Below are 26,475 nucleotides of genomic sequence, written 5' to 3'. Positions count from 1 at the left end.
CAGCAGAGATCATTCACTTTAATTCACACATTTGTGTGGCATATTGATAAAATACTTCACGTAGTAACAGATCAGTTTGATCCAAATGGAGAAGCTAAAATGATGCCTGTGCCAAGACTGGAGCTGGAAACTTATGGATTTACGAGTGTTCCTTTCCTCTCCTCCTTTGAATCCATAACTGCAATAATGTATAACAGTAGCATATCAACGGCTATGATCCCATAATAGAAGGAAGTGTGAAATCAGATGGTAAGCAAAACAAGCAGTACTAGTATTTAAAAGTATATTTCAATGCTATGACTTTTGTTTAAAGTCAGCAATCTGCGCAGAAAACTTTACTGTGACCAGCAAACAGTGTGGAGACATGTCAAGAAAACTGAGAAATGCACCGAATATCTTTGTACTTTTTCAGAAGGAGATGTAGACCTGTTTAAGGATTTAATGAGCATATTCAAATTATTTTATTTAAGCATTAAAAAAAAAAAAAAAAAAATCACAAAGAATGAAGTGCTGAATGTCTACGTAAAAAAAACAAAAAAACAAAAAACAAATCAAAACAAAACAGGATATTTAAGTGAGATGACAAAAGGCAAAGAAACTCTGAAACTACAAAACATCACAACACAGGAATTTATCAGCCTGTAGAATATGCACATGGGAGGAAAGCATATGAACAAGGCATGAAGGCTTCAGCTGCACATGGGGAACATTGAATTACTTTATAAATGTCTCAGTCCTTTAAAACAATGTGCAGAGAAAGTTTAAATGTAAAATGCAGAGACTGCAGCTATTAAAAATCATCACTGTGCAACTGTGCTTCCCTTTCAGTGTTTCTTAAATGTATAAACCCAACCTCAAGCATAGCATGAGAGATGATGTGAAATGTGTTGCTTGCATTTATTAAAAAATCCTTCAAGCAAGAGGGAAACCGCCGCCCCCCCCCCTGAAAGGGATACTAAGTTAAAACCCTAAAATCTTCTTTGTACAATGGGCTCATTAAACCATCCTCAAATATTTGTATCTTTTGTTGCAGTCCTTGAAACCCTTCGGTGTGTGCTTCATAACAGATACAGCCGTCTGACGCTTCAGTCCTTTCAGTGTTTGCCGTCTGTCTGGCAAAGGCGAGTCTGCAGCTCAACCACGACACGTCTCATCATGCCTCCCAACTGATCGTGCATCTCAACAAGCTGCTGTGGTGAGCAGACGCTCAGTTCCTGTGGTGTCATTCTGCAGGACAGTGTCTCTATTTCTGATGACAGACTGTCTCGGGGTAGCTGGCATTCAATTGTCTCATCTCCATCTGGCACCTCTGGTGTCAGATTCCCAGAGGCGTCCTGCTCAGGTCTCTCATCTGCACAAACAGGCTCGTCCACCAGCTCTGTTGCTACAAACACAAAGGGGAATTCTGTTTACATAATTCTAAAGAGATCAACACTTACACAAGAGATTATTTGCATGGCATCACTCAGGACATTAACTTGTCACTGATGTAATACACAATTTTTACATACCCAGTGTGTCGCCTGACGGTTTATCCTCTTCTGTGTTTTGAGGGACACTTGTCTCTTCCAGTTCAGAAGTCATCATCTCTGTTTCATCAAAGCTCTTCAATTCATCCCCGCCCCGTCCTTTACGCTGGAAAATGACAGTGAGACATCAGGCACATGTGGAAAAGCTGCAGTAATGTTAGTGTTTGTGCTGGGTGGTGTTAGCCTACTGAGGTACCTGTTGTTCATAAATTTTGAGTGCTTTTTTCACATTAGAGATCTTTGGGGAGCGAATTGGCAGAGTCTTGATTTCACTGGGAGTCAGTGCACTCAGGTCACCGATCGTTTTAATGTTTCGGGCACGAACAAGCTGCCCAAAACCTCGAGACCTATGAGGAAGATTGAAGGTAAAATGAGTCTTGGTTACTTTGGTCAGAGATTAACAGAGAATAAATATTTGACCAAAATTTTCCTTTGGTGAACCCCGTGCTGTCCTCACCACATGTTAGAGGAAATCTGAGGCAGCACAGCTTCCACAGGTGTAGAGCAGCCAACCAGGGCAGGGTAGATGCAGTCTCTGGAGACAGGTCGAGGTTCCTGGCCCATTTCAGAAATCTGACAAAAAAGGTTCTATGTATCATTAGGATGAAGTCTGATACCTATGTGAAGCTGGAATAATCAACATGTTAATGCTACTGGGACTGAAATTCTGGACCTATGCCAGCGTTTTTTGGGTCATTCCTTCTCTTTCTGGTAAGAAAACAACAACAAAAATGATTCTAAAAACATGAGTGAAGCCTCATGCAGGATTCCAGATTAGGGCTGCCACGATTAGTCGACTAGTCGCAATTACGTCGACGACTAATTTAATAGTCAACGCGTCGTTTGAAGCTTTGTAAGATCCCGAAAGACGCAGGAATAAGTAGTAGGATTTAAGAGTGTAAAAGCAGACTGAAACAGAAGATGGCAGCACTGCATGTACAAGGATGCCAGCTGCCATTAAACCCCGAAGAAGAAAAAGCTGTGTCCGGTATCATAGCTGTGTCCAAATTCAGGGGCCACATCCTTCAGAGACTGTATTTGTAGGCCGATTACGTTACAGCAACGCGACAAAGGCCATGAAAATTTGAACACTCCTCCAAATGCGTCCTCCTTTTCCCCAGATTTGAAGGATGGGTGGGGTGTATACTTCGTGGCCCAACCTATCCCAGAATTCATAGCGCAGCTCAGCCAGTTCCAGTTTCCAACAATAGCGGCAGCTACGTAGTTTTAATATTACTCCTATTACTCTTTCTGGGTCACAAAATAAACTTTTAACCTATTTTCAGGCAAGAATGTAGCTGTGTAAACTTCAAATATCTTCTCGGTTTATCAAGACATCACGTATTTGCAAAAGTGATCGGACATTTTCTGAGACATCTGTTATCCACCAGCTCAATAGCTAGCCGGGGTTCAAGGCTCACTAGAGCCGGCGAGAACACCAAACTCCCAGCACATCGAATTTACTCCAGTGTCCTGTTATATTTTAGATAGCAAGGAGCAGACTGCTGAGTTTATTAAGTTCCACTGAGACAATCTGCAAATTTCATTAAAAGTTTAATAAACTATCATCCGTTTTTATTTTTAGTTAGCACATACCTTAAACACTTAAAGCTGTAAGCTAATGATAGTTATATAAGAGCAGATGCTGCTGGTGCAATAAGCTGAACGTTTTACGGCCAATGGATGCATGATCTGATTAATCGACTAATCGCAAAAACAACCGGTGACTAGTCGACTATCAAAATAATCGTTTGTGGCAGCCCTATTCAAGATACACCCCAGTTGCAAAACTAAGGACGGGTACTGAAATCCAGCTGTACTAAATGGGCTTGAGGCTACATTTTTCAGTTCAATTTATACAGTGCCAAATCCCAACAGTCGCTTGAAGGTGAAGACCCTACAATAATACATCTGCCGAGTCTGGTTGGGGATGAGGGGAGAGAGATGGGACATTAAGGAGAGATCAGCGTTATCAATAACTATTAAAGACCAGAGTATTAATAATCTCCAATGGCAACAGCACTTTCTTTCTGAACTTCTTTAAGAAGAAATCTGATTGGTACATTAAAGTTCTTTCATATTTGTACCTGACCAGCCAGCATGCTACCTGGGCAGCTAACTGGCACCATCTAATCCAAAAGAAAAGCCACATGTATTTTTCAGAAGTCTGAAACTAAGCTTTAGAAGTAAAGAACACACTGGGCTAAAATGTTGTTTGTGTGTGGCAGCTTACTGGTGAGAAATATCACATTTGTGTGCTTACCAGACATTTCTTGGAGCTCTTGTAACCTGGGCTGTGAAGATTTCTAGGATTCAGTATCACCAAGCCCTTTGTTGGAGTAGTGACATGCTAAAAGAAGCAGAAGACCGTCAGGGTTTGCATGGTTGTAAAATATCGCAATTACAAACACTGATGCTCAAACATACCTTTGGCTGTGGAATATTAGTAACCCTTGACCTTCTAGGTGAGCTGGTTCTGATGGCTGGGCTACGACGATCGATGTCGTCTGCAGTTTCCTGCTGCTGGATTGGATTAGCAAAGGACACACGCCTGGACTACAAGTCGACAACAAAAAAAAAAAAGTTACAAATATTTCAAGCCAATGTTCATTTGAAATACATTTTACCAAAATGTGTTCATCACTCACTTTAACAAGAGGTGAAGGAGTGTCCACTTCCAGTGGTCTCTTCTGGCCCTTCTTAAGAATACTGGTAGAGGGTGAAGCAGAAGGAGACCAGGTACCTCTGGTCTTGCCACTGCTGGGGCTATGTCCAATATCTGGAGCCATTACAGTCTCCAGGTCCTTCTGTTTCACTGGAGAATCAAGAAAATCGCCTTTACTTGTAGGTTCTGATTGCAATGAAGTCTTACAAACATCAGTCAAAGCATCAGTGCTGGCAGTATTCTGTTCATCCTCCACAATCTCACTTTGACCATCTTTTTCATTCTCCTGTGGTGGTGTGGTCTCTTTCTCAGCACTGGCCTCTGAATGCTGAATTGAAGCAGCATGTTGTTCCTCCTCAGAAAGGTCACCAGTAACTTTTAGACTCTCCATTTGCGTGTCCGTGTTCTCCTCAGGAGGTCCTCGGGGACCTGAATTTAAATCCAACATTTGTTTTTCTGTCACCACTTCATCAGCTTTCTCCTCTGGTGACTCCCTGACTTGCACACTGTGCGTTGCCTCATTAGGAGGTGCAAGTGTCTGTTCATTACACACTTCGACAGATTCAATCATTTCCAAGTCCCCTGTGTGATTTTGTGTGGTGGAATCATCACCATTTGTTTCAGAGTCTCTTTGCTCTGTGTCACTAGCTGGCACAGTCCTTTGCTTTGAGTCATCAGCTTGAGGTTCTGGACCTAGAACATCATCTACTTCCATCGGCAACTCTTCTTTACTTTGAGCTTCAATTTTATTTGTATGCTGGATCAACTCAGAACTAGGTGAATCTTGGGTTTTTGATTCCTCCAAATCAGTGACATCTTTTGCTTCGGTGATTTGACTATCCAACTCCTGAGAGGCATCGGTGTCAAACTTTTCCATATCTTTCTCAATAGTGTCCTTCGATTCGACTGCAAGAAGTCTCTGAAGTGATGCTCGGGGCCTCCCTCTTTTCTTTTTGGGAATGACTGAGTGTTCTCTGACCTCAGAGGATTCAGATTCTGAGGACTCCATACTTGCCATTAACGCTGGAGAGGACCTTCGTCTGGAATATCTGCCCCTGCCTTGAGAGGACTCTGAACCGGAAAGATCTAATGACTGAGAACTCTCTGGTGTAGAGCTAGGACTTGATTTTAGTTGCTCCTCTAATAACTTGCTCCTTCTAGTCCTTCCTCCAATTCGAGCGTCTGCCTGGCCGACTACAGAATTTGTTATGTGAGAATTAGACCTCATTTGCCTTCCTGATGAAATTGTATCGTCATTTTTGTCTTCAGATTCTGACACTTCAGATGATACCTTACTTCTTCTTGATCTACGTTTAGATGGGCTATCAGTAGATGAAGGTGTGATCACTTGAGAGTCTTCTCTACTTTCTAGTTCGTTGTCTTCATCCTTGAGTAGTTCTTTGCCTAAAATATTTGTCGTGCTTGAGCCAACTTGGGACTTATTAGTTGGAGAAGTAGTGACAACTTGAGAATCCTTTTTGGCGTCTCCATTAGGCTCAGACTCCTGCGACTGGCCTTTAACTTGAGGTGAAGAAATAACCATTTCAGAGCCCTTCGGTTTCTCGCCATTGTTTTCTGACTTTTGGGACTCACCGCCAGTTTGAGGAGAAAGAATGATTGCTTTGGAGTCTGTATCTGACTCCTTGTCTTTTTCAATGTGGTTTACTTGCTCATCTGTGGCAGTTTGACAAGACTCCTTTGTGTCAGGCAAAACGTTTTTTTCCAATCCATCTTCATCACTGAATGCTTTGCTCTGTTGACTAAGCCCACCCTGTGATTGGCTTTCATGATTCGACTGCTTGTCTGATCTTAAATCAGTTTGGCTGGACTCATTGGTGCTTCTCCTTTTACGTCCAGGTTTATCAAGTAACTCCTGTGAACTGGTGTTCAGTTTGATCTTCTTGCGAGCTCTACCCTGAGAATTGGTTTGGCTCGACTCACCCGAGTCCCTCTGAGCTCTTGAGCGCAATCCTTCTCTACCGGTATCCTCTGCAGCTTGCTTACTTCTTGTGTTTGGTCTGCTCTGCATCAGAGACTTTGGAGAATCACTGATAGGCTCTTCTCCAGAACGTCTCTTTTTGACATGTGAGTATTTGGCTTCCCGTTCCTCAGGGTCCTCTCCAGGGAGCTGAGGTCTGACTCTCTGGCGTCCAGATCGTCTGGGTTCACTGGGAGATGTCTGACTTGGAGATGACTGAGAATCCTCCAGAGCTGATTGAGATTCCTCTTCCTGACTTGAGGGAATTATATCCTGTGAAATAGAAGGTCTTTTTGTGCTCTCCATTTCAGTCTGTGTATCTGGGATGACATTTTCATCCTCCATTGAGTCACTAGACAGTCTCTCAGTCAGCTTTACGGGCTCAGTTTTTGTTCTACAGTCTTTGGGTCTTCGAGGGGACTCGTCGGCATTGTTAACTGAGCACTGAGAGCTAGATTTTCCTGTCTGAATGGATTGGGAATCCTGAGAGTTTGGACAAGTGACAGGAGATGAGTCCCGAGAGGCTGATGTCTTGCTGGTTTTAGAGGGTTCTTGGCTATTGGATATCTTTAAAAGAGGGCCTGTAAATGAGGACGCAGTGCTGGGGCTGGCGGGTTTTCCCTCAACATACTTCTCCAGAGTAATGAAAGACTGACGACGACTGTTGGGTTTCTGGGGAGTCCCTGAAACCAAATCGGATGAGGGAGAGATGTTAGGGCTTGTGCCTTCTTTAGACTCTTTGTCTACATCTTCACCCCTATCGTCACTCTTTGCATGCTCCTCCATCGAAACATCTGCACACTCTGGGATAGTCTCTTGCTGCTTGCCATTTTCTGTCAACTTCTCTGCATCTGTTGGGCTGGCATAGTCTTGCGTCTCTTTCGTTTGAATTTCAGCATCTTCTTTTTCAGTGTCCATCTGAGGAAGGTAAAAGAAACAAAAATATAAAAGTTATCAACTCCCTCTACAGATGTACACCAGAACTAACTGATCAATATATCTATATAGTGTTCATTTGGCAATTGCACAGTTTGGTTTCAATGTTGAGCTGCTTGGTGCCTATAGAAAAGAACAAAACAATGTCTATGTTATCTATGTATGTACTCATTGCTGTTAGCTTATGTAGTCAACTAAAAGTGGAGTTGTGTGTTTTGTTACCTTGTCAGTAGTCTTTTTGTTTACAACATCGACTTGTTCAGTTGGCAATTTGTCCCTGTGGAGGAAAATATAAATAAATTCTCTGTTAATTCTGAATATGTTTTATTGCAGGGATTTATTGTGATTCTGAGAACTTACAAAGAGTCTTCTTGACTCTGCGTGTACTGTGTGAAGGCCGTGGTATCCAGAGAGGCATCAAGGTTGTTGTACATGGCAGGAATGTCAACTCTTTAACAAAAAGCATTTGCTTTACATAAACAATCATGTGAAATCCAAATGAGCAAATGAAAACAGGCTGAAGAGGGCAAACCTGACCTTTTAGTCCTTTTCACCTCTTTCTGATGCTCTGTCAGAACTCTCTCCTTCGCCTCAGGAGGAATGAACACAAAGTCGATGGATGCCTCTTCTTCCAAGACCTCCCTGCGGGGTGGCTTGGGTGAACCAAAGTCCAGTTTTGTCTGAAGGGAAACAGATGAAATCAGTTTTGCAATTAAGGGCGACAATAAGGGATTATTAATTATAACATGTCTAATTGATGTTGTGTTTTTAATATGAGTATCTAAACAAATCAATATGGATAAGCTGGCTGGTTAATTGTGTCTTTTTTTTCCTCCCCCCCAATGTGTTTATTTCATCCAACATGTCCCTCAGGAAATTATCAAGTTTGATTCTAAAATTACAGAAACTGGCTTGTTAGTCTTCATTGAGCTCTTCTCCTTCAGCTCAGCAGTCTTTCCCAGCAGCGAGTCCCTCTTCCCCACAGATGAAACCGGCATCCCGCTGAGCTTTGTCTCCAACTGAGAATTCTCACTCTGAACACAGAGACAGAGAGAAAGTGCTGAATAAAGCTGAAATCACAAAAGTGAAAAACAAAGATAACTAGGGCAACTCACTGAATATTGTCCACTGAGCTCATCGGGATAACTGACGACCTCGAAGCCAGGAAGAATGATGGGGGTCTTCTGTTTCACCTGGCTCAGTACTGGCCTGTGTTTATTTTAAAAAATATTAGGATAATATTAGCGACATTGGAGTCTTAAAGCCATAGGAATGCCCCTGCAGGGACTAGGAGCCTCTGTAGGAGTACTTTTTCCACAGTAGTAGTTTTTAAATGCAATAAAAATTGTGAACTCATTAAAAAAAAATTAATGAAGACAATCACCTCATCTCATCAGGATACGTGAGGCTGACTGCATTGGCAAAGGTGGAGTTCCAGAACTGGGTGACTGAGGTGCGGAGGTGCTTGTTCTTGTGCGGAAACACCACACAAAGCAGAGGAGAGAGCAAAGCCAGGAGTTCATCATTGTGGGCCAGAGAGGAACGGCTTTGCAAGCAGTTGAAAACCTCACCAAGAAGCTTCTCCAACTGTAGGAAGGGAAGAGAAAAGGACAGACATTAAAACTAAACCCTAAAATGACAAATGCTAAAAACCTACTTGGTCAGCTGATGAGGAGCCCACCTTTCCCAGAAGCTGTGAGGTGAACTTGGATGGCTCACTGGCTGCATTTTTATAAAGGAGAGTGAGGGGATGAATCAGAGAGTTCAGAGCCTCCTGGACAACATTTGCCAGAACGAGGTTTGTGAAGAGAGCAGAAAGGACGGACAGCAGGGCCGAGCCTACTGCCTCAGAGGAAGTCTCAGGGTCCTCCAGATAAACCTCTAAACACTGTACCAGCAGGGACTGGAACATAGACAGGTTGCCCAGGGCTTTATTCCTCTTTCGCATCCAATTCACAGGAGTATGGGGGGCTGGAAGAAATGACAGGTTTAGAAACTAAGTGCATGTGTGTAATTTGTATAAAAGATGAAGTAAAGCTCGTTTCAGTTCTTACACTTAAGCTTCTGCTGAAACTGAGGCGTGTACGGAGAGAAGTCCACACACTCGACCATGACATGGAGGATACTGGCAACAGCATTACACGTCGAAGGAACCTGAAGGATCAGAGTCAGATTAGAGTTCTTCTAAAGGCTGCAAGCAATATTCTTACCTCTGTGGAATTTTTTTAAATCATGACAGATTGATGAATCAGCTTATTTTCCAAATATTCACATCTCTGAAAATGTTTATTTTTTGTCCATATTTGTTATGGAACATGAAATAAAGTCATGTTTATTAGGTTTGAGCTTGTTATACTCGGCTGGAAAGCTTCTATGTAAAGCTGTTTATACGTCACCATGTACTCACCCTTAGGGCTTCTCTGTCTATTGCAGCATCCATCTTTGCACAGAGCTCCTCGCAGCAGATGTTCTCCTCAGCTGTGACCACCAATGCAGAGCAGCAAGCAAATACTTTGTAGAGCTTGGACCATGAAGAAAGCATCGACTTCTGAGCCAGCTGAAGAAATTAAAGGAATGAGAATGAGGTCATTGAAGCGGACTGAATGGAAAGCATGACTTTGTTATTTCTTTATGGTTGTTCCATTTGCACCAGACCTGTGGCAGTGGTGTGCCGTGTAAGAGATGTGTAATGGGGAGCATCAGGGCAGAGTGCATAGCACTGAAGTTGTGCTCCAGAGCGTCACCTTGGTTCACTTCATTAGTCTGTCAAAATAAAAGAGTCAAAGGAAGTTAAACGCTGGTGCTACATTTGTTAAATAAGACTTTAACAGGACGTTAAGGTACAAAAAAAACAAAACAAAAAAACTTTACACTGCGTTCCAAATTTTTATGCAAATGATGTTTTTCTCTGATTTTTTTTTTCTCTGAATAGTCGATTCAAATGACAGTCAGCATAATTTTAGAGTCATCAACCATTAGAGTACAACTCAAATGTTACTCAACAAAACTGCCAATGAAAAAGTATGTTTTTCAAAAATAATAAACTCAAAATGCACTGTTCCAAATTATTGCGCACAGAGTTTCAAAACATTTTATAGATAGTAGAGAATTGAAAATGGTAATTTGTTGAATTTGCAGCATTAGATCAATTTTACTGAAATCAAAAACATCTTAACAGGTCAAAGCTACATATTAACATAGGACCCCTTATTTGATAGCAGTTTTACAATTCTTGCATCCATGGAACTTGTGAGTTTTTGGAAAGTTTCTTCTTGAATGTCTTTGCAGGATGTCAGAATAGCCTCCCAGAGGTGCTGTTTGGATGTGAACTGCCTCCCACCCTCTTATTTTTTGGTTTGAGGATGCTCCAAAGGTTCTCAATAGGATTGAGGTCAGGGAGGAATGGGGACCACACCATGAGTTTCTCTCCTTTTATGCCAATAGCAGCCAATGATGCAGAGGTGTTCGCTGTAGCATAAGATGGTGCATTGTCTTGCATGAAGATGGTTTTGTTGCAGAAGGCACAGTTCTTCTCTTTCTACCATGGAAGAAAGTGGTCAGTCAGAAACTCCACATACTTTGCAGAGGTCATTTTCACACCTTCAGGGACCCAAAAGAGGCCAACGAGCTCTCTCCCCGTGATTCCAGCTCAAAACATGACTCCACCACGTCCTTGCTGACGTTGCAGCCCTGTTGAGACATGGTGGCTGTCCACCATCCACCACTGCATCCATCTGGACCATCCAGGGTTGCATTGCACTCATCAGTGAACAGGACTGTTTGAAAATTAGTCTTCTGGGCCCACTGCAGCCGTTTCTGCTTGTGAGCATTGGTTAGGGGTGGCCAAATATAAGGTTTATGCACAACTGCAAGTCTCTGGAGGATCCTACACCTTGATGTTCGCAGGGCTCCAGAGGCACCAGCAGCTTCAAATATGTGTTTGCTGCTTTGTTAGCAGCTGCTCTCTTAGTCTGATGCATTTGTCTGGCAGAAACAGTCCTCATTGTGCCTTTATCTGCACGAACCCATTTGTGCTCTGACTCAGCCACAAATTTCTTACATTATGGTGATCATGCTTAAGTTTTCGTGAAATATCTGAGGTTTTCATTATGTGTCCAAGGCATTCAACTATTTCACGCTTTTCAGCAGCAGAGAGATCATTTTTCCTTCCTATATTGCTTGAAAATGGTGGTCTGCTTAATAATGTGGAACATCCTTCTTCAGTAGTTTTTCCTTTAATTGGGCTCACCAGGCAAACTAATGATCACAGGTGTCCAAGATTGAGTTTAGTCATCCAAAGAGCCCTGAGACACAATTTCATCCATGGGTTTAATTGAAAAACAACTTATTTAACCTTTATGACACTTAAACACAATTGGCATAATAATTTGGAACGCGGTGTATATTCTAAACTTATTTGGTCTTAAACTTGCATTTTTCTACATCCATATATTAATAAGTGGGCCACCAAGCAAGGCTTTGTTCTTCATACTCAGGGTTTCCACCATTGCAGTGCAAACCCTAAAGTTGCTTCCAGCTTTGGAGAATTATGTTGCGTTTTTCTGTCTATGTCTTTGGACTGTGGGAGGAAGCTGGAAGAAACCACACAGACACAGGTAGAAAAACTAACACTGTCATGATATTATGAAAGGATACTAAATAACCTTGACCCTATCAAAAGTAATCATTTTTAAACATGCTTTTGGCAGTTGTATCAGTATCATTAGTGTCAGAGTTTATCCTTGGCCCCATCTAGTTTATCCCCTACATTTATCTAAACAGGGCTGGCTCCAGTCCTCAAAAAAAAGTAACACGCGGTGCCTGTGTTCCACTTTATAAAGCAGGCTAATGTGTTGCTTAGAACCCCTCTGCCGATCAAACAAGCCTCTAAACTCTGCACTAAAACTTCAACATTCTGACAGGTAAAACTATTGTCTTCTCAAAGTTGACTTGTTGCAGACAAAGTGAAACAAAGATTTTTTAAATGTTCCTATTAAACAACAGCAGTGATTGTCAATAATCCCGCTCCTACTTGTGTGACGATGTCAGTGAGGGAGCTGACGACCACGCTCCACATTCTCAGCAGCTGCTCCTTGTTCTGCAGAGACGTGGCACTGCGGCTGATGGCACCCAACAGCGATTCTGCAAATGCTAGAGGGGAGGTTGGACCTGACAGTCCACAGTTGACCAGCGTTTGAAGGCAGTGATAAAACCTGCAGACAGATTCAGGAGGCAATGCATTAAGCAAAGAAGATGAGAGTGTGTGCATACATAGATATCTAATATATAAGCAACTGGATATCGGGGTGGGGTCTGTATCCAGTAAGGGTCCCTAGGCAAGATCCAGGCTATCAACACCTACGCCCTGCCCTGTGATCCCCTGCTTGGATAATAACCTGGCCAAAGGAGGAAATCGAACCCACTGACATCAAGACAAGGAAGCTCTTTACCATGCAAGGAGGGTTTCACCCCCAAGTCCAGCACCCTGAGGCTGTATGCTTAGCAGAAGGAAGGAGGCCAGGGACTAGTGAGTGCCAGTACCACGGTCCAGGATGGCCACAACCAGCTGCACGTTCAGTGAATAACTCAGGCAGCATAAACTGAAGAAAGAGGAGGAACCATCATGGAAGGACAAGCGCCTGCACGGTAAGTACCACCGGCAGATAGAGGAAGTGGCTGACAGGCTGAAAAATTATTGTACACTTCATTTGAATTTAGGTGGTTATAATTACTTGTACTGATGCCTCCACAGGAGGACACAGCAGGAAAGGAGCATCCAATGGGACATTGTGGAGGGTGCTTCAGGAGTATGGGGTGTCTGGCCCATTATGGTAATTAGATCCCTGTTCAACCATAGCGAGAGCTTGTGTTGTATTGCCACCAGTAAGTCGGACTTGTTTGTAGTGACTGTTGGGCCTCCCGAGGCTGAGACCAGAAAAGGGTGACGTGCCTACTCTGAGTCAGGGATTAGTAACTACCCCAGGTGGAGCGGTTTTAAGTATACCAGTGAGGTGAGAATGGAGCGTGAGATTGACGGACGGACTGGAGCAGTGATGCGGATGCCGCCCCAGTCAATTTAGAAGTCTAATACGTTCCTACCCTCACCTGTGGTCCCGAGTTCTGAGTGGTGAGCAAAAGAATGGAGGTCTCAGATTCAAGAGGAGGAATTTATTTTTTTTTCCCCTTCCATCGAATGTTGGCTGGGACTCAAGACTTAAAGTAGAGCCTCTTCTCCTCAACACTGAAAGGAGCCAGGTGAGCCGTTTCAGCTCTCGTGGTAGATAGAAGGCACTTAATGATAGAAAGTGCTTGTATGTATGGTCCTCAGGAAGAGTAGAAAAGCGCTATGCAAGAACCAGTTCATTTACCATTTGTAGCAGGTCTTGACTAAGTGACCAACTATCTTGTCCCCCCCCCCCCAGTTTATACAGTTTTCAGTAAAATTACTGGAAGTAATGCACAAGATGTTACCAGTATCTTTTATTGTGTTCCTGTGGAATGAGAATCAAACTAAGTAGCAGACCCACCTCTCATCCTCAACGTAGGCTGGAAGCATGCTGCTGTCGTAGAGGAGGAGGATGAGGAAGAGAGCAGGTGTTCCCTGAGGAGTTAAACAACATTTAAGCAACATTCTGTGTAAGCACTTCCATGGAGCTATGCTAATCGTTGAACCATGAAGCACTCACATTTAGCACGTCCATCTTGCCCACTTGATAAGATGCAGAACTGAGAACTCTCTGAGGAATTCCTTTCACTGTGGCTTCAAACAGAACCTAAGGTTAAGAAGAAAAACAAAAACAGTCAGTGCAGTAACAACTTCTGAGCACTGAATCAGACCCAACACCTCAAGAAGCAGCCCAGTGCCTGGTGGGACTGTCTATCGAAGACATGTACCTGTTTGGAACCATGATAACAGGGTTCTTGCTGATTGGAGCTGGCTTGGCCCTGGCTTATCGAAGATTAAAGAAAACGGAATCAGCTGTTCAAAACCCCACAAGGCTGCCCACTGTGATTGAAACGATGGGACAAGTCGTGAGTTCTCAAAATGGGCTCATCGAACGCAGCACGGATAAGATCTTGGAGATGCTTGAGGCTACCGTGAACACTCAGAATAAGACCGCTGAGCGAAAATTGGATAACATCTTGGAGAAGCCAGCTGTGGTCTCAAGGCTGTAGCCGAACAAAAACACCCTGATAACAGACTGTGCATAGACTGTTTCTTCCTATCCTACGCAAGGCCACCTGGGTTGGCTGGAAGATTGTTTACTTAGCCTGGCAGGGCGAAGGACACCGTCTCAGCTGAACTCTGGACACACAAACACACACACTCATCCCCCCTCCCTTTCCAAACGCCTTCGATGCTTGTCCCCTCCCGGGGCAGATGTCCAGCGCAGACATGCTGCAGGACCGGATGCGCTGTCTACACCGGCTCTCTCTCACCCTTACCCGCCCCTGTTGCTTGTCTTGTGTTTCTATGGTGTATTGATAGTCATGTGCTTTTTGTGCTGGGGCGTTTTTTGTTCTGTTCTCAAACTGTTCTCCCATTAGGAGCTCAATCTGAGTGGAGTTTTTTTTTCTCCTCCTCTCACCTCATGTTATGTATTTTCGTTGTTTTTTCCTATCAGCCTACCTTTCTGACATGACTTCCCAATGTGATGTTTGTGTAAAGTTTGGTCAGAAGATTCCTTTGTAAGTGCGCATGCGCCATTAGCGTGCTGCCTGCTGTAACCTATAATGTACTTCGGGATTAATAAAGTATTCTGATTCATTAAAACAGGTAAAACGCTAACAATATCAGAAACAACTCAAGGAATGATACAATCTGACATAAAAACCTATCCTTTGGTGCTGCTTCTCAAATCATTTCTATAAGTGACAGTCTGTAAAGCTCTGCGTTTCTTATGAACAGACTAATTCTAGTTAAATTTTCAGTAAGTGAGTCAGTCTTAAAGCTTTCTGCATAACCTTACCAGGACTCTGTCTGCAGGCAGAGATTCTGAGGCGATGATACTCTGCAGAGCTTGAAGCATCAGTGTCAGTACTTCGCTTCCCTGTCGCTCCTTCTTATTGCCTAACGACAGAGCACAAGTATTATTCAGCAGCGAGTCCAACATCAATATTGTCGTCTTTTCAGGCTCTGCTTGAGATGAGTCATCATTGGGGACAGATCCCCTCAGAATTGTAGTCTTGTCACAGCAGTCCAGACTGAAGACCTGAACGCTCCAACTTAAACTGATGATGAGATGTGACAGGGTCAGGCAGAAGAGGACAGTGAGGTCTCGCTCGTCCTCCCATGGAACAAAGCTCAGACCCAGTCTGAGTGCTCTATGTGGCGCTTTGAGGTCAGACCCATGACTTTAAGAGCCCACCCTGCTGAGCAGCAGCCACAACACAACTAGAAATTTAACCCATGATTAGTTATTTAACTACAACAAAAACAAAGAGCAGTGGAAACTGCTGACATTTCTGTTTCTCTGCAGATAATCACTGCCACAGTTTTGCCAGCAAAGATGAATGATTACTAAAGTCTGTGTGCATAAAGGCTCCCGCAGCTTTCTCCATGCTTTGTTACTTCTTTATCAAAAATCTAACTTACATTTGTTAACGAGACAAATAAATACATGCAAACGAATTACACATTTTAGATTATCCCACCATAAACATTACACACAAACCAGTTAGCTCCACTGTCAAATCAATCAGGTACCTTCACTACTTACCGGACTCTATGGTCAGGGAAACAAACCGGACAAGACTTGTCCATATGAGGGTCAGAAGAGATTCTGCAGGAGAAAATAGCTTATAAGCTTATGTTTATATGGACTTAGGAGAGCAGGTTTCAGGTTTAAGTAATCAGTCACCCTATTTTCCAACAAATCCTTCAACAGTCTGTGACAAAGAACTTTTAGACCTCTTATCACAGACCTACATGATTAGCAGTCTGTCGCCCTAACACTACTTCCTTTCTCCAACTCCTCATCTTAAAAAGATTTCCTCATTAACATCAAGATTCCCAGTGACAACATTAAGGGGAAAAAAGCCCTCTGACTCATTTACAAGTGGCGAGGCTCAATTTTTACAGCCAAAATGATGCATCACTTCCGCATCACGCCTGAAAGCAGCAATGGCTTTGTTTGGACCAGTGTGAATAAGCACTGGTGACAAAATGCCATTTTTCTTCTAATGCATTCAAATATATTTAGTTTTGAAAATTCATCTCCAAATCAAAGTCGAGGTGAATGTCAGTCGGTGGATGTTTCTGTGAGGTTTACCTGGAGCATCTTTTCCGATGTTGATGAAGCCATCTCTGGTATTCGAGATGAGCACAGCAGCATGTTTAGTAAAGGAGGAAGCACCAGAGAGGAGCGGGTGGTTCAGGGGCTCTACAAAGAAAAACAATAAAAGGTATAGAGGAGACACACTAAACTCAAGTACTTCTTTAAACACCAAACTGGATGAGATCTTCTTGTCTGTGTTCCTGTGAATGATTTTTTTAAATTTGCACTTGGAGACAAATTTGCAGAAACATGAGCATTTCTGGGACATTTCCGCATCTACAGTAAAACACTTTCTCTTCCCTGTGGTCCCATTGCCAGAAAAAAAGACCAAAATGGAACTGGACAGAGCAATGGAGAAAATGAAACAGAAAAAGTATTTGAAATTTAAAAGGCATATTCTTTAGAAACAGTGGGTTTATCTCTGCACCTCCTTGTGTGGAGCCTGAAGGAACAACTATAAAGCAGGCTAATGCAGAAAACATGTGACTCTGACCCACCGAGACTCAGGATGAGTTTGTGTTTTGCTGCAGTCGCAACAACCTCTGGACCTCGAAAATAGTGCAGCAGCATCTCTAGTCCGAGCAGCTGAATCGACGGTATCGAGGAGGCGAGCTGGATGCTGGAGTTCAGGCTCATCCGAGATGTGTTGGCTGGGCTGTTGAAGCCTGGAGCACTTGCTGCAGACCGAAACAAACACTACATCAGTGTCTGTGTAAGCTGGATTAGTGCATTACATGTGGAGGAGTAACCGTACCAGTCTTGGGTGTACCAGGAGCAGCAGCGCTATTTTGAGCGATAGTTCTGGAAGGAGTGCCTGGTATAGAAGAGGAAGAGTCGGAGCCGATTGTGCACTGGAGCAGAGGTACAGAAACCTGAAAGACACAGAAACACTTCACTCACACCAGAGTTTCACACTTCATCACACGTTAGGAAAAACTGACAAGCTAGTAAACTCTGTGTAGATGGAAATAAAGTTGTGTCTGCATGAATTAAGAAGTAAGAAGAATGCAGTACTGTTACATAAAATTATTAAAAAGGACCTCCGTGACTGTTCACTGTTGAAGTAAACTCTGTTACCAAGATGTCTAAATATTGACTCATGTAACCCAAAGAGTTGATTACACTATTATACAGCTATGATGCATATGAAGTATTAAAGTAGGACTAGTATCTACTGCTGAAAGAGGGCTAAGTTCCCAACTGTGGTACTACTGAAGGTTAGCTCATCTTAGACTGGTCAAAGTTAAACTGATAAAAGAATGTGGAATAAGGTGCATTTAAATAAATAAATAAGCACAGTGCAGGATGTCTGACTGTTTACTGTAATTGTCCCACACTTAAACACTTTAAAATCACTTATAACAGATCTCTAGTTATTACCGCAGTGTCAATTAGCTTAAGTCTGCAGTACCTTTTAAACATGACTAATTACTGAGAAAAACTACCCTATAGCTTCACCAGTGACTGCAATCACACACTAAAAGTCGCACAAAGTCAGAGAATTAGGGATAATGTATGACCAAGTTTACTGTGAACAGAGCAAATCAGTGTGACAAGTGTGTGGCGCTGCAGCCAGTCCACTCTGCCACAGAAGCAGAACTGCAAGGAAGAAAATTAATTCTATAAAATAATCTTTGTTTTGTTTTTGTTTTTTAGAAAAAACAAACCGGGAATCTAACCTGATCAAAGTTGGGTGACAGGTTGGGCCCCAGTTGGATCACCAGGTACCACCACACCTCCACCTTGGTGAGCAGCAGGGCTTCTGTTCTGACATTGATGGATGTGAGCGGCTGCATCAGGAGCTTCATACGTTTGGCACTGCACAAGATGTCTTCGGGAGCACCAAGGGTATAGGTTTAAGATTTCAGTTTGACCACTGAACTTCCTATTAAAGACAGGATGAGTGTAATGGGGCTCACCTGGATTCAGAGCAAAGTTATCAATGAGGCTCTTCCAGGCAAGAAAGGCGATCTTCTTAATGGTAGGAGACGAGCTGCGGAAACCAAGCTCCTCCAGGTGGAGGAGAGAGTTGATGAAGGGACCTCCTCTGTGCAGCAGCTGAGCAGGAGACACAGTTAACCTGGCTGATCAGGCCATTCTTATCATTCAAAAAGAACAAGGAATTCCAAAGTTTTAAGCAAACCCAACAGGCCTTTCTCAGAATTTCTGGACGCAATGACTACTAAGTTACACTCATTTATTTAAATATCGGAGACCAAATATACAGACTTTACCTTCCCAAGCAGTTTCACAAACAAAGGCCACAGCTTCAGGACATTGGTTTCGTTCTTGGACATGAAAAGTTTCTGCAGTTCTGGTATCAGTTTCTATGAAGACACAAAGACAGTTGAGCAGAGATTATTACAATTCCCTTTTCACAAGCAACACCAAGCATCAAACTCCATAGAGACGTTAGACTACTCACTGTGGACATCATTGTTTCAATAACAGCAGACACCTCATTCTGCTTTTCCAGTAGAAGGGGCATGCCCATCTCCATGGCTGCGGCGGCCCGCAGACGCACCTTTGATGCAGAGTGGACCACCAGAGGGATTACCAGCTTTGCCCACTGTACTGCTCCTTCGCCCATCTGGGTGGGCACCTGCTCCAGCATCCTATAAACACCAAGGAAAGAGAGCCCCATCTCATTTTCCAATATAAATATTTTAGCTATCCATGTGCAGTACTTATGACACAAAAGAGGCCACACTTTCAAACAAGACAAGCTGACCAATAAAATCTGGAATGACACAATCTAGAATTTTAGATCTGAAATGAAAGCTGCACCAATGAGAGTACCACCACTGCTGTAACATCGGACTTGGGGGAACATTCATTATCCAAAATGTGTGATTTCTCTCCCTGCTGGAGTTGGCTGAAGGTTTGTGAAGCACTTCAGCGAGAGCCGATCAGCTGCAGTCAGAGCTCTGGTCCACAGAGTCCCACTGTGAAGCTTCTTTGTGTGGCCAATGCCATATTAGCGTTTTGAAACTGGATGTGAAGAGTGAGGGGTAGCTCTGACTAAGTAAGTGAGGAACACTGCTCATATGGCAGTAACAACCTTAGCTATACTCCTCTTTTTCTGGCCTTCTGGCCATAATGAAGACCACAAGTTCCAAAATTGCCTTCATGTTGTAATCAATAATCAGAATGAGCTTTATTGACTAAGTATGTGTATTCATATAAGGAATTCAAACTAGCAACTGAATCCATAAAGTGTTCATAATGACTGTTTTGTCACACTTCTACACAGCTGGACTTTTTGCCCTCTGCTGGCCATTAGAAAGAATGTTTCTTGGTCTATGCCAAAGGCCCCTGACATGCACAGCAGGGGAACAAAATGCACAATTTACCTGCCCAACATCTGTTCACAAACAGACGCTCAGTATTCTAACTCATATTACACTAAGCAATAGCACTAAAAGCAGATGTGTTTTCTTCCACCAGAGGCTAACATGAAAGAGGTGTGACAACTAAAGAAAGGACATTGGCAACTTCTATTTATCCAGACTAAAAAGCAATGCTGGGGGTTTCAAATAAAATATGTAATGCATTTCTCATCATCATGTAAAATTACTTATTGTAGAAAGCTGCAGGGAGTGTTAATATTCCATTTTGTGTGACATTTCCCTCGACCCAAAGTGAGAATGTCCCACAGAGCATGATTAAAGGAAAACAGGGCAGAATAAAATACTCTGGTTATCCAGAAGTCTGGCTTCAAATAAATCTTACCTGATTATGACATTCAAGGCTTCATGCTCCATTACCACAGAGTGGATGTCTTCCCTTTTCCACACGCTCTCCAGTGTTCCCAGTATGGACGGCACCTGAGTGTAGAAGAAGCAACACGGATCAATACAGCAGCTTTGGAAACGCCTCTGCTCCTGAAATCACTGCTACGTTTTCAGCAGTGTTGACCTGACAACATTTTCAGTACACCATGATGCTTTCTGAAATTGTAGCACATAAGGTTCAGGTGCTGCTCACTTTTTTAGAGACTTCTTCTGCAGGAAAGCTCTGTTTGGAAATCACCCACAATGCCCTGGTGCAAGTGTTCTTATCAGTCGCCTTCGACACCAGCAAGCAAAGTGCTGACAGTATTTCCGCTGCAAAGACTTCTGCAAAAAACAAACAAAAATAACAGTTCCATCTGGCCAAGTCAGATCTGCAGTGATGATGTCAAGGTTCAAAGCATTTACGGTCAAGAAGGAAAAACATTTCTCGGTGCAAGACACAAATGCTGTCTGATGTACACATGAAGTTACCTGACACTCCAGAGACAACATGAGAATGGTATACGCAAAACCCCAAGGCTTGTAAGGCAGCTTGGCTCAGCTCAGCATTTGGACTAGTTATGTGAGCCTGGAAGTGGCATAAGAAAATAAGGCTTAAAATTTAAATATAAGCATGGAAAATGTAAGTTTCCGACAATTTTGCGCACAGAAGACTCACCAAGATGGCTTTACCCAAACGAGAAAAGTGCTTTTCAACTGCAGGGAGGAACTGGCGCCCCTCCTCTCCACTGAGCCGACTGTACAGCAACAATAGAATATTCTGTCACTTGTGGTCTAGTCCTAACTTACGTCAAAGTCTGACATACTGGGGCTCGTAACTTACTTGGCGATGGTGAGGTAGGCATCTGTCTGCTCTGACTGTCCAGCAGTGCTGTCCTCCAGAGACTCGAGGAGAGGGAGGAAGCTGGAGTTGCTCAGAGGCCCTGCCGTCGCCATCATTATTACTCACCTTCTCGCCCTTAAAGAGGAGGAGCAGAAAAGGAGGAGAAACATGAGGAAAATGGATAAAAATAAACTTTTATAGAACTGCCCTGTAATAGACTGTCCAGAGTTTATGCACCCTAGATCAGAATCTTCTTGAAAAGTGCAGCCTAGTGGCAGCTCAAGTCAGAATTCAACGGAAAAAGAAGAAATCAGACTCACAGTTGTAATAAAATCCCAAAAGTGCAGTTAATTTAAACCAAACGTCTGTTGTTCTGTTTGACTCTGGAGTTTATCAAATTCACTGTCTTTAAACCACAGCAACATCCAGTCCACTGTGTCTCTCTTCAACCACGTTTCTCATTTACCACCTGAGGGTACGTACACACTGCGTTTGCCCTCCAGCTATATGGAGATTAGTTTTTAGCTTTTGTTTTTTAATTTTTAAAACTACACACAAATACATAAAATAAACATTTCTGTTCAGAACGCACATTTAATTCCTGTTTCTTTACTAACACATCTGTAAACACATCTCTCATTCATTCAGATATTGGGTTTGGATGTGTTAATAAATATTATACAAAGTTAAATTTGTAACTGGCACAGTTGTGACACAGCACTGGCAGACGCCATATCTGGAGATATTTGTCAATACCATATATTTGCATCACTGATATTCTGACATATTTTTTTATCCCAATTATCTAATTTTCCATCGTTAGTACTAGTGATGATTTCCACTTGAATTTAGTTTGTGTGTGTCTATATGTGTGCTGGGGGGTTGAAGGGGGGGCAATTTCCTTGTCTGACTATTTCACACTGCATAAGCTAGCTGTTTATAACAGCGGGCTTCTACCCCAGAACTGTCACATTGCAAAATAATCACACAAGTAAAAAGATGCATTTACGTACCTCAGTGAGAAGTAGGTGAAGCTGCGATCACCCGCCACTGTAGATACAGCTGTAACACAGTGAAGAATGGGCTTCAAATACAGGCTTGCGACACATGTTCGTTTTAGCTGGCGATGTAAACGCCTCCCAAATCAGTCTGTCAGTGTCTCGCTACTAATGCCATTGCTGGGTTCTACACAAATAGAGCAACTATTTTGAAATGACACATCAAAACCTCTGGAGGCATTTTCTGAATCGTGACTGAACAATTAGCAGCCTGCTAACTAGCTTTAACAAATTAGCAGCACTAGCAGGCTAAACGTCGAGTCTCCGGCTAGCAAAGTTGCCTTCGCGCCGGCGCACACACAGGCAGACGACGCTGCGGCTAAAACGTCCCTGCTCATCTGCCCTTATTTAGCCTCACTAACAAGAACACAAACCTGCATGGCTAACCAAACGACTGTTTACACTTGCTTGTTTGTTTGTTTGTTTCAGCCAACACACACAGCACGTCCCCGCTGCTGACACTCACTGCTCACCTAGGTCGGAGTTATGAGAAGGGACACATACACAGCGCCGACGGCAGCAAATAAGCTTCACTTCAGCGGCCACCACGCTTCACTGTCTGGATTGTTTTCTGTGAAGTGCAGCTTTTAATGGCTCCTATTTCAGCCTCCTTTTCTGTGTCTTGTGCCGTTACCCCGCGAAATTTGCTGGCGCCAAACCACCACGCCGACGTACAAAATTACCTTTGACCCCGCTACGTCACACTCGGCCTGCCCCTTTGAACTTATAAGGAGAGCCCCAGAGCTGACAGCGTCAGCTTAAAAGGCTCTGAGAGACAACAGAGCGTACAGTTATTATTGTGAATAGCTGTTTACAGTTGTGACTCGTTTTAAAAGTGGTAGAGAGTGTTCCCAGGGGGAAGAGTGCTGAATGAAGCTGACTTCAACACATATGTAGATGGAAGGAACAGAGGTGATGGGGAGGTGTTGGTATGGTGTTAAGGAGAGATGTGCAGATACTAGTAGATTTTGCATAAAGAATGGACATGGATTTTTTTGAACACATTGCAAGAGGGAGGAGCAGGGAGATGTATAAGACCTGTGTCGACTACTGTGTGCACAAGATGCAATCTGAAAGACATGGGAGGCTGAAAGTTGATATGAGGATGGCATTGGATGGTAGTCTCTAGAATGCCTGTGGAAATCAAGAAGAGAAAACCAGTAAAGGGAAAACAAAGCAATAAATGGTGGAAGTTAAAAAAAGGAAGACTGATGCATAGGGTTCAGGAGCTCTGGGTGGTAGTGACTGTTACAAGATGACTGGGACGTACATCTGACGTGCTTTGATGCTTTGATCCCAACTCTTTCTTGAGTTTGGATCAAGAAAGATCTTTCTTGAAGAGAAAGATCTTTCTTGATCTTTCTCTTCAAGCTATGATTAAATGTTCATTCTTTGCAGATTTAGAGTATGTCTGACATAATAGGTTAGACTGAAATGACTTTTTAATTCTCAGTGTTTGCTAAGTATTATATGTCATTTGTAATATTTGCAAGTGGGCCTCTAGTGGGCCCTTCGGCTGGCTATCATGAGTCCTGCTCACAATCTGCTGCTACAGGTTATAATAATGCTTTTGGTACACCTGGTATATTCCAGACATAGAACCGAGGACAAATATTGTCATTGAACATAAAACTAGTTTAAAACCATTTATGTTACCGTGTGCTGGGGAGCAGTGTCCTGATGACATGTAGGTCAATGAAAAACATTACAATCAAGACTGCGGGTATTATGCAGTCGCTCCATCTCTGCCTCAAGCTAATGTAATCAAGTATGTTCTCTTTGGAATTTAACTTGTCCAAGAGGAATTTTTCTTTTAACAGACGCAATGGTCCACGTATAGTGTGGCCAAAAACAGTCAGTGGGACTGAACCCTAAAGGTTTCTGATTTGTCTCTCTGACAGCGAATAACAGCAGAGGCAGCCCCTCGTCACACTCCCGGTTTGCAGTACACATCATTGTGAGAACGTACTGGTTTCCTGATTTTGTTTTTAGAAGTAGTCCGAGACATTCAACAAAAACATGCTGAAATGGCTCTTCAATAACTGGGATGGGTAAGTAAGTGTAAGTAAGTCACCCTTCTTAAATCTATTCAACTTTACTTAAGTTGGATTTAAAGTGAAGTCTTCCAACTTAAGCTCCATTATGACACCCTCACAGACAAGAAAAAACTGCCAACCAGAAAAGTAGTGGGGAACAAAGGTCAATACAAGCAACTTACCCAACACAATATAAGCAACTTACTCAACATACGACGAAAAGAACAAACAACAAAAAAGAATGGACAAGCCCCCAATTCATGAAACAAATTTACAGAAGCCACAGAACCACTGAATTCTGATGTGGTGTCCCAAAGATTTACACCACCTACCTGGTGTAAAAACAAATGTCTTCGTCTGAGCTTGCAGAATGCTGTATGAAAAAATGGGATTGCAGCTGTAGCACCTCTATCTGGTGTTTGTAAGGCTTTGTTTCTAATTAGCCATCTCCTTTGCCATCGCTGCTGTTTTTGGTGGCACCCAGTAATCGTGATCAGGCCCTGCTTTTTCCATCTCTGCCTCAGAGTCGACATTCAGTTCCATTGAAGTGATCGCTGCTCCCAAACATTCACTGTGGGTATTTTGTAGTCATCCCATGAAAACAGTGAGTGATAGAGCTCCCTTTTTCAGTTTCCTCAGTCATCCAGCAGTCACAACAAAGACTCCTCACTGAAGTGCCTGCTACGTACGCAGATATTTTTTGTGGTACTAAAGTTGTCCTTGTGGATGTTGATTAGCCACTGTGTTCTAACAACAGTATCAACAGGAAATTAATGAACGCTAATCTCCAAATTATAGAGAGAGGAATTTGCCACGCCTCCTTCTATTCATGTCAAGTTACCACGTTTAAGGGTTTTCATGTTTATTTCCTCTTCATCAAGTTTTTCATGTTTAGGATGCTTCATGTTTTCTTTTAAGTTTTCCCAGTTTAGGTTTTGTTTAGCTTTGCATTGTTTCACCCTTTTATTTTGTGCTGTTCTATCAGCCTCAATAAACGGCGCGTTTTTTGTCAATATCAAGTTTAGTTTTGCGTGACTGCAATTTGGTCCTCTTCCACTCCTCACACAGTCAGCTTCGCAGCCAGACTGTGACAACAACTTTTTTTTTTAACTTGCTGAAATGCCAGTTGCCTTCCTCTAACCCTAAATCTGCTCATCCTTACATGTTTCTATAAGCAGTGCAGTAATGCTTAAACTGGAAATAGCCAACAGGAACTACTCAGGCACGCACTCGCATTCCAGAGTGTGATGCCATATTGTCCACAGAATGCACGAGGAGTTCGTTATATCCAGAAAAGCCAGAACCTTCAAAGAAGGAGAATAATAAAAAATGACCATAATAATAAATCAAATAATAAGTCTGACAAATAATTGTAGTGCACCTCAATGCAATTGCATTGGCACAATGAATTTAAAAAAAAATAGAAGCGTTACACACACAGCTTGAAAGCAAGACAGCTGCTGCAGATAAATAAGTGGTGTGAGAGGAAAAGCTCTGTACAGCAGTTTGATATTTTAAGCTCTGTGGGAATGTGTGAGTCCGTTATCAGTCCTTTACATTACTGTTATTATTTTGCCTTAGTTAACTGTTGTCACTGAAAGCATATTTCTCTTGGCTCTTACTGGAAACTGGAGCATGGCTCCATTTCACGGGCATCTCCATCTCAGTGACTGTATAAAAGTGTCCATCTCCTGTAATCAATGACTTCAGCTTATCAAGGTGAGAGGATAACAGCTCGCAGCTTTTTCCTTGTTTGAGCATGTGCATTGTAAATCAGTGTCTAACAGGAAAACGTTGGGAGATTAGCAGGCTAGGAAAGCTAAAGCTGGCTCTGTTTTCACTGTTCTGAGATCAGTTACAAACCACATTTTGTGTGGAACAAAACTAGCATTAGCAAATAGACAGTTTTTTCCTTCCTGACCAATTTGGAGTGCAGTGTGAAACTCTTAATAAGTCCTTTAGCACATTATCAAGGAAAAACGTGATAGTTTTAGCCTTTTAGTTTTGATAATTTATGTGCATTTTGCCAATAATACACCCATATGGAAAAGAAATAGTAAAAACTTATGAAAGACTGACATAAGATGAGGTCTACTTCATATAGTGAATCATATAAGACTTATATGATTTACTCATGAAAGTGGCCACTTTCTCATTACATTTTTATATATTGTTTTAGTAAGTATCCAAAAACATACAAGTTTCATTGATATGATTTTTCAAGGGATCTTGTATCTGTTTTTACTCTTGTATGCTTTTCATACAAGTTTCACACAAGACAGATACAAACTTTGTAAGATTTATATATATCTTTTCCATATGTGCAGTTTTAAGTGTAGCGTTTTATTGCTTATTCTTTTATGTTCTTTTTTTTTTTA

General features: G+C 42.5%; 1 protein-coding gene across 5 annotated transcripts; it reads right to left on the bottom strand.

Moving 5' to 3' along the window:
• rif1 (replication timing regulatory factor 1) lies at positions 1–22,751 on the bottom strand. 5 transcript variants are annotated; one of them, XM_080902538.1, is made up of 37 exons: positions 22,535–22,751; positions 22,017–22,065; positions 21,004–21,138; positions 20,839–20,917; positions 20,652–20,748; positions 20,374–20,504; positions 20,119–20,213; positions 18,812–19,001; positions 18,621–18,713; positions 18,306–18,444; positions 18,066–18,217; positions 17,141–17,258; positions 16,884–17,063; positions 16,381–16,491; positions 15,829–15,891; positions 15,079–15,179; positions 13,795–13,881; positions 13,636–13,709; positions 12,141–12,321; positions 9,764–9,871; positions 9,516–9,665; positions 9,163–9,262; positions 8,790–9,079; positions 8,493–8,695; positions 8,224–8,317; positions 8,011–8,142; positions 7,646–7,788; positions 7,469–7,558; positions 7,331–7,385; positions 4,459–7,090; positions 4,178–4,344; positions 3,957–4,085; positions 3,793–3,879; positions 1,987–2,117; positions 1,726–1,876; positions 1,512–1,635; positions 1–1,384 (listed from the first exon to the last, which is right to left on the bottom strand). In XM_080902538.1, the coding sequence occupies exons 3-37, from the start codon at positions 21,117–21,119 to the stop codon at positions 1,095–1,097; spliced, it is 7,083 nt and encodes a 2,360-aa protein (XP_080758664.1). In that variant the 5' UTR covers positions 21,120–21,138; positions 22,017–22,065; positions 22,535–22,751; the 3' UTR covers positions 1–1,094. The 5 variants fall into 5 exon arrangements, with proteins under 5 accessions (XP_080758664.1, XP_080758660.1, XP_080758663.1 ...); XM_080902534.1 differs by having other exon boundaries at positions 4,178–7,090; XM_080902537.1 differs by having other exon boundaries at positions 1,987–2,102; positions 4,178–7,090.
• Between the last annotated feature and the right edge of the window lie 3,724 nt (positions 22,752–26,475).

The sequence above is a fragment of the Rhamphochromis sp. 'chilingali' genome (genome assembly GCF_963969265.1).
Source record: "Rhamphochromis sp. 'chilingali' genome assembly, chromosome: 14".
Lineage (NCBI taxonomy): Eukaryota > Metazoa > Chordata > Actinopteri > Cichliformes > Cichlidae > Rhamphochromis > Rhamphochromis sp. 'chilingali'.
This window is presented reverse-complemented; position numbering and strand designations above follow the sequence as displayed.